We start from the raw sequence: 15,432 nt of genomic DNA, 5'->3' as shown, positions 1-15,432 counted from the left end.
GATTCAGGTTCAATAGCACCCGGGACAGACAGCTGGCTGAAAGCAGGGATTTGGAATATTGTTCACTGTTCGGTTTTAACATGGGAATGTAAGAATATGCAATGGCCTCTTTGGAATACAACACTGACAACATTTCAAGCTTCTGGCTGTCCGTATGAAGCACAGTGGCAATAAATCATTCCTTTTTAGGGGACATGTGGATGAGGATGGTTTAAATATCAGATGGTAATAAAAGTAAGAGCTCTATATGTACACAAGGACAACAGTTAAAAATTATGTTTGGCTAAATCTGAAACATTTACAGAAATGTTTATAAATGTGTATGTCCTTGTCATATAAATCGAACAGGGGCGGTTTCAAAGACACAGGTTAAGCCTAGTCTTAGACTAAAAAGCTATTTCAATGGACATTCTCCATTGTCCAGGACTAGGCTTAATCGGTGAAGAAACTCGCCCATAAAGTAAAGTAGCGTCTATATGGTCAATTCAAATTAGAAACTAGTGTGGCGATAGAGGGGGATCAGGTGGAATAGGGCTTGAACCAACAACCCTGTACCATAAAGGTCCAGACCTTTTAGCAGAGGATATTGTATGCTTATATACTGTACAGTACAGTGCCATACATTGTCCATCACAACAAGCTGTATCTGCTTAGACAATGACCAAACAAAGGAAACTTTTGGGATAAATCAGTATAATTGAGAGAAACAACCTATGGAATGCAGTCACACATGAAAAGGGTCAAATGTAGGACAAATAGTTGCAACATTCCCGTCTAGGTTTCTGTCTACACTAATGAACGAATCTGACCCAGCATTTTCCCCATGCAAAACAAGCGTGAGACAAAGGGAGCCTTGTGTCGTCATCCCCACATATTAGCCCGGGTAACCTTTGACAAATGCCATCATGTTTGAACGGTCCCGTATGGTTAAAATTATCCAATCAATGTATCATGCCTGCATTGGCTGTCCCATCTCGGGCCTAAATGACTGTTTTACCAGAAAAATGGCACAGGGAAAACGAGAGGATAGACTAGGAGAGATGGGATGGTCATTGGTAAAATAGAGAACAACTAACAATGATGAGAAATATGTATCTAAAGCCAAGAAACTGCTTCTGCTTTGAAAATATGAAGTGGCCGCCTTACTTCACAGTGAAACACAAGTTGTTCTTGATGTTTGTAAAGGCATGGTTACCTTGTCCTGTCTTTGGCTTTCAAGTGGGGAAAGTGAATGATATGACAGGAAAAAAAACATAACACCATGACCAAAAGGGAGAGTCTTTCCAAGGTGAGGAACCAAATGTATCTCATGCAGAGTAGGCAGAGCCTGAGATAAGCTATCTACTTTTCAGATGCACTACCATATACAAAAATGTGAACAAATTAGTGGATTCGGTTATTTCAGCCACACCCGTTGCTGACAGGTGTATAAAATCGAGCACACAGCCATGCAATCTTACTGTATAGGAGTGGCCTTACTGAAGAGCTCAGTGACTTTCAACGTGGCACCGTCATAGGATGACACCGTTCCAACAAGTCAGTTCATAACATTTCTGCCCTGCTAGAGCTGTCCGGTCAACTGTAAGTGCTGTTATTGTGAAGTGGAAACGTCTAGGCGCAAAAACGGCTCAGCTGAGAAGTAGGAGGCCACACAAGCTCACAGAACGGCTCGCTGACTGCTGAAGCGCATAAAAATCGTCTGTCCTCGGTTGCAACGCTCACTACCTAGTTGCAGATTGCCTCTGGAAGCAACGTCAGCACAATAATTGTTCATCGGGGGCTTCATGAAATGGTTTGCCATGGCCGAGCAGCTGCACACAAGCCTAAGATCACCATGAGCAATGTCAAGCATCGGTTGGAGTGGTGTAAAGCGCTCCGCCATTGGACTGTGGAGCAGTAAAAACGCATTCTCTGGAGTGATGAATCACACATCACTATCTGGCAGTCCGACGGATGAAAATGGGTTCGGCGGATGCCAGGAGAACGCTACCTGTCCTAATGCATAGTGCCATCCGTAAAGTTTGATGGAGGAGGAATAATGATCTGGGGCTGTTTTTCATGGTTCAGGCCCCTTAGCTCCAGTGAAGGGAAATCTTAACGCTACAGCATACAATTACATTCTAGACGATTCTGTGCTTCCAACTTTGTGGCAGGAAGGCCCTTTCCTGTTTCAACATGACAATGCACCTGTGCACAAAGCAATGTCCATACAGAAATGGTTTGTCGAGATCAGTGTGCACAGAGCCCTGACCTCAACCCCATCAAACACCTTTGGGATGAATTGGAACCCCGATTGTGAGACAGACCTAATTTGCCCAACATCTGTGCCCGACCTCACTAATGCTCTTGTGGCTGAATGGAAGCAAGTCCCTGGAGCAATGTTCCAACATCTAGTGGAAAGCCTTCCCAGAAGATTGAAGGCTGTTATAGCAGCAAAGGTGGACCAACTCCATAATGCCCATGATTTTGGAATGAGATGTTCGACAAGCAGGTGTCCACATACTTCTGGTGATCTAATGTAGTTTCTCACATGAGCAAAATAAACCTTTGCCACAACAACAATATCAAAGAATTTGCCTGAGCGACTTACTTAATCTTGTCATATGACTGTTTAATTTTCCAGTAATCTTACATTTTCTAGTTCAAAACCATTGGTGGTCATCATGCGTTTATCAATTGAATTAGGAAATAACTTAACTTCAATTGTGTTGCCATGAATGACCCTTCCATATCTTTGATAATGTATTCCAACCCTCACTCTTGGCCTTCATATCTGTAAATTGCATCTACAGTATCTACTCGAATATGAGGCGAGTTGTCTCTTGCTACTGTTTGGTTCCACTTTAGACATTTCATTTGCTTTATCTCATGACTTCTCTCTTATAATTTGAGTGAAAAAGACAAAGAAAACCTTTTACATTGCTTTTAACAAATGTAGCCATATGGTCTGGGTCTACAGGTAAAATCATTTTTGTACAGTTCTCTCTTGTGGTTTCGCTCCAAAGCTATATAAATACATTGAGAGTCGCACTCTCTCTCTCTATATATATATACTGTATATATATATATATATATAAACTCCCAGTAATTTATTAGTTAAAACACCAACGTTTCGGCATCACTGTGCATTCTCCAGGACCTCTACACAAAATTATTTGCTCTGGGTGTGCGCCAGCTCCAAAGCTAACACACTAACTAGCCTGCATCAGGGGATGGAAAACGTAAGGTTGTCTTCTTAGCTTGGCTATAGCCACAACCACCGTGCCAAGCTTCCACTGAGAATACCACCCGAATAGCAGCCTCTAAAAATGAGCGTCAAAGCAAACAAACGTATGCCCTTGTCAATCTCCCTCCCACTATGCAATCTATTGCTCTTGGCTGCTAAACAAGGACACGATTCAGAGTAGACCTGGTCGAATGCCTGATTTAAAAGGGGAATTAGTTTGAAAATGGGATAGTTCGAGACTGAGGTTGAACCTCTGCCATCACGAACAAAAACTTCAGCGGCTGCACCTTTTAGTGTTACATCGCCCGGGCAACCCGGTAGTCGTGGAAATGTTGTAGTGGCAAACTTGACAGTTTCCAGTACTTTGGATGTGTGTATATTTAAGGCCCACATTAAAGTGAGGATGGGGGCTTGAGGTAGGGCTTTTAACAACACATCTAGGATCAGATTACAATCCTAACTTTCATCATTAGGTGCATAAAAAATATATGTAACCCTTTATTAGTTGTTAAGGGCAATTTCTACTTACCCCTATGCGCAGCACAAAATCAGTCGGGAATATCCGACCCGACAGAGAAAATGAAAAACAATGAATACAGCTGTTCTCGGGCAGGCTAGAGGCTCAATATTGTTACTGTTGTATCACAATGGATGACCACTAGCAACTTATTGGAGCTTTTGAACATACAATAAAATGTATACAAAAAGTAACAATTCAGCTTTAATTTAGAAAATGTTGTATACTTTTCTTTCAGTGTGAAAATGTGGAGCAGGTTGTGTAGATGTGTAGAATTAGCATTATAAATATTCACTTACCTTTAATGATCTTCATCAGAATGCACTCCCAGGAATCCCAGTTCCACAATAAATGTTTGATTTGTTCCATAAAGTTCATAATTTATGTCCAAATAGTTATATTACAGGTCGTAGAAACATGTCAAACTAAGTATAGAATCAATCTTTAGGATGTTTTTAACATAAATCTTCAATAATGTTCCAACCGGAGAATTCCTTTGTCTTCAGAAAAGCAAATGGAACAGAGCTCGCTCTCACGTGAATGAGCGCAAAGCATTCTGCCAGACCTCTGACTCATTCCCCTCTCATTCGGCCCCACTTCACAGTAGAAGCATCAGACAAGGTTCTAAAGACTGTTGACATCTAGTGGAAGCCTTAGGAAGTGCAACATGACCCATATCCCACTGTATCTTCAATAGGGAATGAGTTGAAAAACGACCAACCTCAGATTTCCCACTTCCTGGTTGGATTGTTTCTCAGGTTTTTGCCTGCCATATGAGTTATGTTATACTCACAGACATCATTCAAACAGTTTCAGAAACTTCAGAGTGTTTTCTAACCACTACTAATAATAATATGTATATATTCGCATCTGGGACTGAGTAGGAGGCAGTTCACTCTGGGCACGCTATTCAAACAAATGTGAAAATGCTGCCCCCTATCACAAACAAGTTAAATGTAGAATGATTGCATTTTCTTCCGTTATGAGGCCAATGTCTGAATTAATTTGTTGTGGAAGTGAGGAGGAAGTAGAGCCCTTCAGGGATTTGAGAGTTTCCCAGAATCTAGCAGGGTTCCCATTACAATCCGAAAATGCGGTTACATAATAATCAGATTTAGCCTTTCTGATGTCTTACACAATGATTCCTCAGTTGCTTAAAAGCTTGCCAATATGGTCTCCCGAGTGGCGCAGCGGTCTAAGGCACTGCATCACAGTGAAATAGGCATCACTACAGACCCGGGTTTGATCCCAGGCTATGTCGCAGCTGTGACTTTGAGAGTCATGAGGTGGTGCACAATTGGCCCAGCGTCGTCTGGGTTAGGGGAGGGTTTGGCCGGCTGGGATGTTCTTGTCCAATCATGCTCTAGCAACTCCTTGTGGTGGGCCGGGCGCATGCACGCTGACCTCGGTCGCCAGTTGTAAAGTGTTTCCTCCAAGTCATTGGTGCGGCTGACTTCCGGGTTAAGTGAGCAGTGTGTCAAGAAGCAGTGGCTTGGCAGGGTCGTGTTTCGGAGGACGCATGGCTCTCGACCTTTGCCTCTCCTGAGTCCGTCCGGGAGTTGCAGCGATGGGACAAGACTAACTAATTGCAAATCACAAAAAGGGGTACAAAAAGAAGCTTGCCAGTATGTGCCTAAGCCTGTGTTCCTGGTCTTGACCTAAGCATCATCTCTTTTATGAATGACTTCTGATCATTCTGGAGTGTACCAGGCATTCGATCTCCCTTTATCCCGTAATGTTTTGAAGGGAGCATGCTTATCCACAAGACATCTGAAAAAATGCTCAAAGCTAAATCAGGTTCAGGGATAACTGTAATACAATCAAGGTCACTAAAATAAAGATCATTTAAAAAAGCCTGTTCACTAAAGTTTTTAAAGTTCCTCTTAGTGATGAAACAAGGTTAGTAATGCATTTTCACATCTTGTCACACCCTGATCTGTTTCACCTGTCTTTGTGATTGTCTCCACCCACCTCCAGGTGTCACCTGTTTTCCTCATTAGTCCCTGGGTACTTATTCCTGTGTTCCCTGCTTGTCTGTTGCCAGTTCGTCTTGTTTGTCAAGTCAATCAGCGTGGTTTTCCCCGTTCTCATGCTTTTGCTTCTCTCTGTTTTGCTATTACTCCCAGTTGTGACCTTTGCCTGTCTGGACTCTGAACCCGCCTGCCTGACCATTTCTGCCTTCCCTGACCTCGAGCCTGCCTGCCACTCTGTACCTCCTGGACTCTGACCTGGTTTTGATCTTTTGCCTGTCCACGACCATTCTCTTGCCTACCCCTTGGATAATAATAAATATCAGAGACTCAAACCATCTGCCTCCCGTGTCTGCATCTGGGTCTCGCCTTGTGCCCTTATACATCTCTGACACCGACAACTGGGTAATAGTCACTAATATCCAGTGGGGAAACCCACTAGTAACATATTTATCTGGAGTATTTGTTAAAATAAGATCAGAGTTAACTTTGAAAGATCTTAAGGGTTGGGTCGTGTAGGCTTAGTCACCAGCTGGTTTAGGTTTAGATCATTACAAGTCTTAGATTGTCTGAAGACTCCATTTCCCAATCAGAATTTAGGTCACCCAGGATAATAACATCTGATTTAGTAAAAGAAGACAACAAAGCACTCCTCGAAGCATTCCTCAAGTGCACAAAGGTTAGCCATGGGGGGACGGTAGACCCCTATAACAGTTATGGATACATTTTACTCCAGACAAAGACTTAAAGATATTAGCTCCAATTTCAGTAAAGAGATAGAAATGATCTTTTATTTAAAAAATCTACAATACTGACGACGTATCAGCTCCTAGAAAGATATTACCACATATGGCTTCAAATATTGATGCGGCTTACCCAATAATAATAATACACAAAATCATGGATATGCACATCAAGAAAAATATTTATATAAATTACAGTAGCCTATTATTAGCGAAATAGAACTCAATCGACTGAACATTAAATGGATTTCATATGATTGAAATAAATTATATAGATCTATAGCCTTTTCTGTATTTATATTTGAATGCAGTTATCTCTGTCTTTATTTTAAGGCTATTTTTAGGCCTATCCTTCACTTGTGTAACAATTGCAATGACATTGGCAACTTTGTATTTGTAGTCAACTTGGTTGTGAAGTTATCGGCGGTCACAGAGAGCTGGATAAACATCTTGACTATGTTTAGCGGGATATCTTCTGAATGCAAAGTGAAGGGCAAAAAAGCATCTAACGACGTACTTCGCTGTTCTACAAGTGGTCTGAAGCAGTCGGTAAATAACAATCATTTTCAAGTGTAACTTCAGTAATAATGTTTTTGGGAAACAGCTCAGAGATTTAACGATGGACCTACAAAGGTTATTAGCCTTAAGATGCTATTGGGAAACCAGGCCATGTGCATGATCTTCCATGACCTTTTGATCCAGAATTTGGACACACAAATTGTTATATCTCAGCAATGGTAAGGCCTACAGACTTGTGCTTCTGAGAGTCTGTTGTATGATTTGAGCTTTAGTAAAAATTTATATTAATACATTTAACCCCCCTAACATCCTAGCAATGGGAGTATAATAGTACATCTGCAGGCTGGTGATTTATCTTGACAGACATACAGGGAATAGATAATGACTAGATAACGGCTAACAAAATGGATGCCAGCATTCTAACCTGTAGTTTTGTGTCCCGGATATCTTTTTGTTTGTGTACAAGGTTAAGTGGGTGGTGTATTGAAGTGAATGATGTGAGTGTGTGGCAAAGGTCCTCACGTGGATGGAGGTCCTCCATCCATGAACGGGCACTCTTTCACAGTCTTCAAAATGAATAAAGTGTTTGATGTCACAGTACTGGAGAGATTCACTGTCCTAAGACTTGACAGTAATGTGTGGCCTAATGGATGCATGAATAACAACTCTAGGCCTAGTAAAGTGTGTACTGTACGTGTGACTTTTCTTCTCGGTTTTCTTCATAAACTGACCTCTTCATTCATCATTAGTGTTTGTGTGAGAAAAATCTTTGTATAGGAGTGGGGGACTGAAACGAAAACAGACTTCAGATCATTTCTCAGCACTTTCTGCTTCTCAACTGATAATGTGAAACAAGAAGAGGTATGTGTCTACAACTGGACATGGCTATTTTCAAATCTCATCACAAAAATACCAAATATGACATTGAAGTTCCTCATTGCTTTTCATCCTGACTTTAACGCCATATCACAGTGGGACAAAATATGGACCATAGAGGTGATCCATTCATTCTGATAAACAAAATAACTATTTATTTTCTGAAATGGTCCGATGAGACATTAAAGTTCCTCATTGGTTTTCATCCTAACTGTTTTAGCGCAATGTCACAGTGAGATGAAATATGGACTACTTTAGGAGCTGGGAATATACTATATGAAGTTATTTCGGAACAAGAAACTTGAAATTTATGAACCATTCTGGTCTAGTTTACTTGAAATATTGTCTGACTGATTTGTAAATGTTGACACAATATAAGCTACAGAAGTAAATGTGTGTATCAATCAATGGCAAATCTATGTATCTTGGATGAACTAAACAATTGGGCTTTCATTCTCTTGTATTCTTACTCTCACCATAAGGGGAGACAGCATGGCAAAGTGTGTTAATCTTTACTTTACAAGGCTTCGTAAACACATAGATTTCACACACTCGGAAGAAGGCATAGCAGCGTTGTTAATGCATACTTTTGTGGTTTTAACTGTCTTTGTGGTCAAGATAATGAGGTACTTTGATTTGCACAAAGTGAGGAGTGCCTGAGTATCATTCTAATATGAATGACTCACATAAATGTTCCTCTGCTGGTAGCGAAGGTACAGGTTGTGCATGATGGCCCCGTCATGAAGGTCTTCCAGGTTGGCCATATCCTCCACTCCCCCTGAGCTGCTGGGGTGCATGGGCTGCACTTTCTGTCTGGTGAGGGCATTCTGCTTGTAGGTGTACACCTGGTTCAAAACACAGAGGGTAGGTTGTGAGTGGACAGTTCACTAAACATTCTCCTTTACTACAATTATCCGGAACACTTGTTCATAATTGACTTCATGTCATGTGGTTCTATTGAAGTCACCAAATGGGTGAAAATCTTTTGAAACAGAGGATTTCATTTTGTCTTTATGGATTTATTCCTTGTTTTACCAGGTGAGTTGACTGAGAATACATTCACATTTACAGCAATGACCTGTGGAAAGTTACAAAACATCGTAAAAATACATAGTTAACATACAAAAATATGTAAGCAAGCAAAAACACACACAAAAAGATCCAAGCATAGAATCATAAGAAACAAACACATTCTTCCCTAAAAAGGTCCTCACACCTGGTCTGACCTGCCTCAGAGGCACTAATTCATCCACTTTCAGCAAACTCTGTACACCATTCCACAAGCAAGGTAGAAAATAGCTAAAGGCTAACCTAACTCTATCGAGATGGAAGGGATCTCCAAAGTTAGCCATCCCTTAGACTGTGTCTGACAGCTTGTATTTCCGTAGGTTAACAGAGAAGCTAGGTACGGAGGTAGGTTATGCATCAGGGCTTTATAAACAACAAGTGTGCAATGCATCGATCTACCAGACTTCAAAGAGGGCCAGCCTACTTTCTGATACAGAGTGCAGTGATGTGTGCTGAAACTATCACCCGTAATAAAGCACAACGCACTACGATAACTGCATCCAGTGGCTTCAAAACAGTGGCATCTGCATTCATATTGACGATATCACCATTGTCTAAGACCGGAATAAATGTTGTGTCACGTTCCTGACCTTATTTCCTTTGTTTAGTCTTTGTTTAGTTGGTCAGGACGTGAGCTGGGTGGGTATATTCCATGTTATGTGTTTTCATTGGTTTAGGGTTGTCTAACTAGCCTGATATGGTTCTCAATCAGAGGCAGGTGTTTTACGTTGTCTCTGATTGGGAACCATATTAAGGTAGGCTGTTCTCACTGTTTGTTTGTGGGTGATTGTTGCCGTGTCTGTGTTTGTTCACGTCGTTTATTGTTTTGTATTTTGTCAAGTGTTTTTCGTCTTCGTTTAAATAATTAAAGTATGTATTCAAACCACGCTGCGCTTTGGTCCGATCCTTGCTCCTCCTCAGACGAGGAGGATTACGACGAGCGTTACATGTTGACTGAATTATTTGTTTTCTGCTATTTAAGGAAAGGCATGACCTATTCCCATAAAAGCCCATTTTAACTATTAACTTCTTAATTAACTAACTCATCAACATGAGTTTTGAAGGAAAGCCTATTATCAATCCAGATGCCTAGAAATGTATAAGTGGGGACACAATCAATGAGGGCACCATCCAATGTTACATATGCAAAAATCATCAGATATATTTTCACGTGATTTAGAAAATAGCATATACTTGGTTTTACATGCATTAGGAGAATAATCAATCAACGTCACTCCAAACATACAGAGCAAATGGTTGCCATGTTCTCGGGAATATAAGATATTAATGCTCCAATGTTTTATTGGAACGTTGCAAGTACATTCCGGGGATCAAAGACGTTTAAAACATAGAATATTCTGTCATGGTCCCCTGGAGGTTTTTGTCTAGTTCCTGACTTGTTTCCGGGGATGTCCATAAAGACGTTTTTAGGACGTTGCCTGATGGCCCTAAAGAAACATTCTCCCCCCCAAAATATGTGCCTCATTACACATCACCCCTTGTTACTGTTGCTAAGCTCATCAAAGCCCTGATTGGCGAACACTGATCCATTCCCAGCTCTTTGTCTGTTGACAAGGTTAGGGAAACACACACACACACACACACACATACACATACACATACACATACACACGTCTTTCAATATAAAGCATTTGCAACTTACAAATTTGACCCACATGATTACATTTTGTTCATTTAAACAGTTGTTATAATTCAACATGTCCTCACCTAGGATTTGAACTCACAACCTCTTGGTTCACAGCATTTCAATCTTTCTTTTACGCCACCATGTCTGGGTAAAATACTGATTTCACCTGTATTGCTACACTTTGCACTTCAAAGTAAATCTCAGCTCTATTAAAGGTACACTCAGGAAAAACGATTATATTTATCAGTGTATTTGTTTTTTCTTTATTAAAAGTTTAATAATTCAGGTCAGCCAAATTGAGACCAGGGTCTCATTTACAATACAAACATGAGTACAAACATTTTCACAATCAAGAAAAATGTACATTCCAAACATAACAAGAATAATATATACACTACCATTCAAAAGTTTGGGGTCACTTAGAAATGTCCTTATTTTTTAAAGAAAAGCAAAACAAATTGTCCATTGAAATAACATAAATTGATCAGAAATACAGTGTAGACATTGTTAATGTTGTAAATTACTATTGTAGCTGGAAACAACAGATTTATGGAATATCTACATAGGCGTACAGAGAACCATTACCAGCAACCATCACTCCTGTGTTCCAATGGTATGTTGTGTTAGCTAATCCATGTTTATCATTTTGAAAGGCTAATTGATCATTAGAAAACCCTTTTGCAATTATGTTAGCACAGCTGAAAAATGTTATCCTGATTTAAAGAAGCAATAAAACTGGCCTTTTTTAGTCCAGTTGATTATCTGGAGCATCAGCATTTGTCGGTTTGATTACAGGCTCAAAATGGACAGAAATAAAGGACATTCTTCTGAAGCTCGTCAGTCTATTCTTGTTCTGAGAAATGAAGGCTATTCCATGCGAGAAATTGCCAAGAAACTGAAGATCTCGTACAGCTCTGTGTACTACTCCCTTCACAGAACAGCGCAAACTGGCTCTAACCACAATAGAAAGAGGAGTAGGAGGCCCCGGTGCACAACTGAACAAGAGGACAAGTACATTAGAGTGTCTAGTTTGAGAAACAGACGCCTCACAAGTCGTAAACTGGCAGCTTCATTAAATTGTACCTGCAAAACACCAGTCTCAACATCAACAGTGAAGAGGCGACTCCGGGATGCTGGCCTTCTAGGCAGAGTTTCCCCAGAGTCGCCTCTACACTGTTGACGTTGAGAATGGTGCTTTGCGGGTACTATTTAATGAAGCTGCCACACAGAAGTACCATTCAAAAGTTTGTACACACCTAAATCAACATTATGAAATAACACATATGGAATCAATCATGTAGTAACTGAAAAAAGTGTTAAACAAATCAAAATATATTTTATATTTGAGATTTTTCAAAGTAGCCACCCTTGGCCTTGAACACAGCTTTGCACACTCAAAATATATTTTTATTTGTTTAACACTTTTTTGGTTACTACATGATTCCATATATGTTATTCCATAGTTTTGATGTCTTCACTATTATTCTACAATGTAGAAAATAGTAAAAATAAAGAAAATCCTGGAGTGGGTGTGTCCAAACTTTTGACTGGTACTGTGTGTGTGTGTGTGCGCTGTGTGTGTGTGTGCGTGCGTCTATATATATCTATATATATATATATATATATATATATAAACTACAAGGTTAAATTGCAATACTACAATTACAACAAATAAACCATTAGAATCAATAGAAACAACTGCAATCTTCTATGAATTAATTTAACACCAGAGTACTAAACTGCACTAGTGGCAGCAGGGAATCAAGATGCAAGGAATTTTGCAGGTTGTTCCAACAATGCACTAAAAATATCACCTGTGATAAAGTCAAGAACTGGCAGGAAAATTTACTGTACAATCTACTTCCTGCTAGGCAACATTTATTTCTAAAAAAGCCCGCTTTAAATTTTTGCTCTTTAACTAGTTCATCCATATATTTTTTAAACAATACATCTTTGTCAATCCAAATGGGAGAACCATCCAATTAATAAAAATGTAGTCCATTTGAAATATTTTTGCGAGAATTATTTTATTATTATTATTTATTATGTATTTAATCTTGCCCGCATTAAGTACACATTTTAAACTAACTAGTGCTTTCTGTAAGTCAATGCAAAAAGGTCAGATTGCAGCTCTAACTGGTCAACAGTTCAGGAAATGGCAAACATAACAGTGTCATCTGTATACAGATTAATATTACAAGTTTTAACAGATAGTTCAATATTATTGTATAGACCTTGTATAGACAGGTGTGTGCCTTTCCAAATCATGTCCAATCAATTGAATTTACCACAGGTGGACTCCAATCAAGTTGTAGAAACATCAAGGATGATCAATGGAAACGGGATGCACCTGAGCTCTATTTCAAGTCTCATAGCAAAGGGTCTGAATACTTTTTTATACTTTTTTTATTTTTAATGCATTTGCACACATTTCTAAAAACCTGTTTTCGCTTTGTCATTATGAGGTATTGTGTGTAGATTGCTGAAAAAAAGTATTTAATCCATTTTAGAATAAGGTTGTAATGTAGCAATTTTTTGAAAAAGTCCAGGGGACTGTATACTTTCCCAAGTCACTATATGAAGATATTGTGGAAATACTGAAAGGACACTTTTCACCAAAACCACTAGTTATTTCTGAAAGGTTTAGGTTCCACAGAAGAAACCAGGAAGAGGGAGAATCAGTGACAATGTTTAATGCTGCTGCATTAAAAACCTGTGAGTGTAAGTCTAAGCCCTGTGTTCGCGATATCTAAGCTAACATATGGAATTGTTTTAAGATGGTCATACCATGGATCATTTAGATATTTGATGTAGAATTTTAGAACCGCTGTCAGTATAAAAAATATATACAAAAATGATTTGATAAAATATTACATGTGTTCTTTACTGCTATAGCCCATAGAAACACATTGTATAACACATTAAAAAATGGCAAAATAGACAGTCAAAAAATAAATAATAAGCAATAACGTTTTGAAGTGTTTGTCCTATATCTAGGAGCTATAAAAAAAAAACTCCACCACAAAAAATGTTGACCCATATTTAGTACCTTTGCTGTGTCACTTTTTACATCCTATTCATCCTACTGGGTTACCTTCTTGATGACTCTCCTGAAGTGTCGTAGTGACTTTTTTTTTTTACTTAAAAAGTACAGAAAACAAATGGAACACATTTAAAAATAGAATGGTCTTCAGAAACAAGTCCCTGACACAGGCCTTATCCCCTGCCCCAATCCAGGTTATGACGATGGCGAGACGGTTTGACAGAATGCAAGGTAGCATCCGCCACACTGTCGACTTCAGGTCCTTGGCACCCATTACAGCTAGAACCTACAAAAGCTACAAAATGCAAGAGAGGTATTAGAAATCATACACTATGTTAACATATTTGCCTCCCCCACCCCCTATATTTTAAATACATTTATTGTGACAGTCTAAAGCAGGCCTGGCCAATTATTCTCACATTAGAATATATTTTTGCCATCGCGGGCCAGAATCATATTACAGGATTATACATCATGTGTATGACTGTGTTGACAGATATATCTACTGTAAATCATGTCCAGATATGCTACTTATTTTACTTTTTTAACATGCACAGAAATAAACCACATCCATGTTCTCCTTTTGGTAGGTATTTTCATTATTAAACATGCAATGAACGACACGGAGGAAAAAGTACACTGCATTCAGCACCACGGACAGGACTCTTAAGGGTATGCACAAAAACACAAGAAAGAGAGAGCTTAACATTACATTTAAACTACTCAATCAGTGTGAGGAGTGAAGTCTCTGATGGGCATTGACTAGAGCAGTGAAGTCAGGCATAGTTTCTGACGTCGCTATGCGCATGATTGCAGAGAGGTGAGAGTCAGTAAGAGATGATCTGTGCTTTTGACTTGTTATATTTCATCACTGAAAATGTGTTTCATCACTGTTCACATACATAGGTTGACCCAAAGATCTTCTGAACATGACTCGTAATCTTTGGAAAGTTTTGTTCATTGAGAGATGCATAGAACCTGGTCAGTGACATTGTTTTAAATTACTGCATCAGACTGAAGATCGATAAGCTCAAGTTGCAGGTCAGTGGGAGCGTTATCCACATTAAAGGTGAAAGGAGAGGAAACCAAAAGCATGTCATTTTCCAACACTTTGAAATCCTCAAAACGAAGAGAAAACTCACAGTTCAAAGAACAGGAGCAGCGATGTATACTTCTCCTGCTGGTCATCTGATAGGGAATATATTAGTAGTGTCGGAAGGTGGGTGAGATTGTTGGCTGGTACTTGGCGTGTCAGGAGGAGTAATTTTTCCTTGAAGGCTTTGACAGCTCTTTCTTGTCGGGGCAAAGTATTGCTGCAGAGTCAATTAAACATGCTTTAATGGTTTCGCCCTCAGCGAATGGCTTGCTATGTTTAGCAATTTTGTAGGGCAGTACATAGCTAGCTCTCGCAATTCCGACGTTTGCTGAATGCAGTTTTGTGAAAAGTCCTTGCTGCTTTTGCAACTGAGAAAGCAACTATTTTGATGCACTTGCCCTCTGCTCAGAAGGCATATTCCTATATTTCTCTGCATGCTTCGTCTGGATGTGTCGGGACAAGTTGTTGTCTTTCGAGACAGCGATGCTCTCTTTGCACACTAAGCACACAGCTTTCCCTGATACCTCAATAAATAAATATTTCAATGTCCACTCTTCCTGGAACACCCTACATTCATTGTCTACTTTCCTTTTCTTTGAAAAACTAATTTTTTTCAAAATTTCTAGCTAGCTACTATTTGTTACTGTGAAGTGTGTCTCAGCCTGTCAGTCACTGTCTGTCCTCGTGCAGTTGTTATTTATACGTGCCTTCAATATAAATGTCCCA

General features: G+C 39.5%; 1 protein-coding gene across 1 annotated transcript in view; it reads right to left on the bottom strand.

Moving 5' to 3' along the window:
* The window catches only part of myo10 (myosin X), a 271,259-nt gene that overhangs the window by 144,093 nt on the left and 111,734 nt on the right, over positions 1 to 15,432 (bottom strand). The window contains exon 3 of the mRNA XM_071362598.1: positions 8,538 to 8,696. Within this exon, the coding sequence (XP_071218699.1) occupies positions 8,538 to 8,696 (159 nt within the window). The remainder of the gene's footprint in view (positions 1 to 8,537; positions 8,697 to 15,432) is intronic.

The sequence above is a fragment of the Salvelinus alpinus genome, chromosome 23 (genome assembly GCF_045679555.1).
Source record: "Salvelinus alpinus chromosome 23, SLU_Salpinus.1, whole genome shotgun sequence".
Classification (NCBI taxonomy): domain Eukaryota; kingdom Metazoa; phylum Chordata; class Actinopteri; order Salmoniformes; family Salmonidae; genus Salvelinus; species Salvelinus alpinus.
Note: the sequence above shows the minus strand (reverse complement) of the source record. Positions and strands in the feature narration are given on the sequence as shown.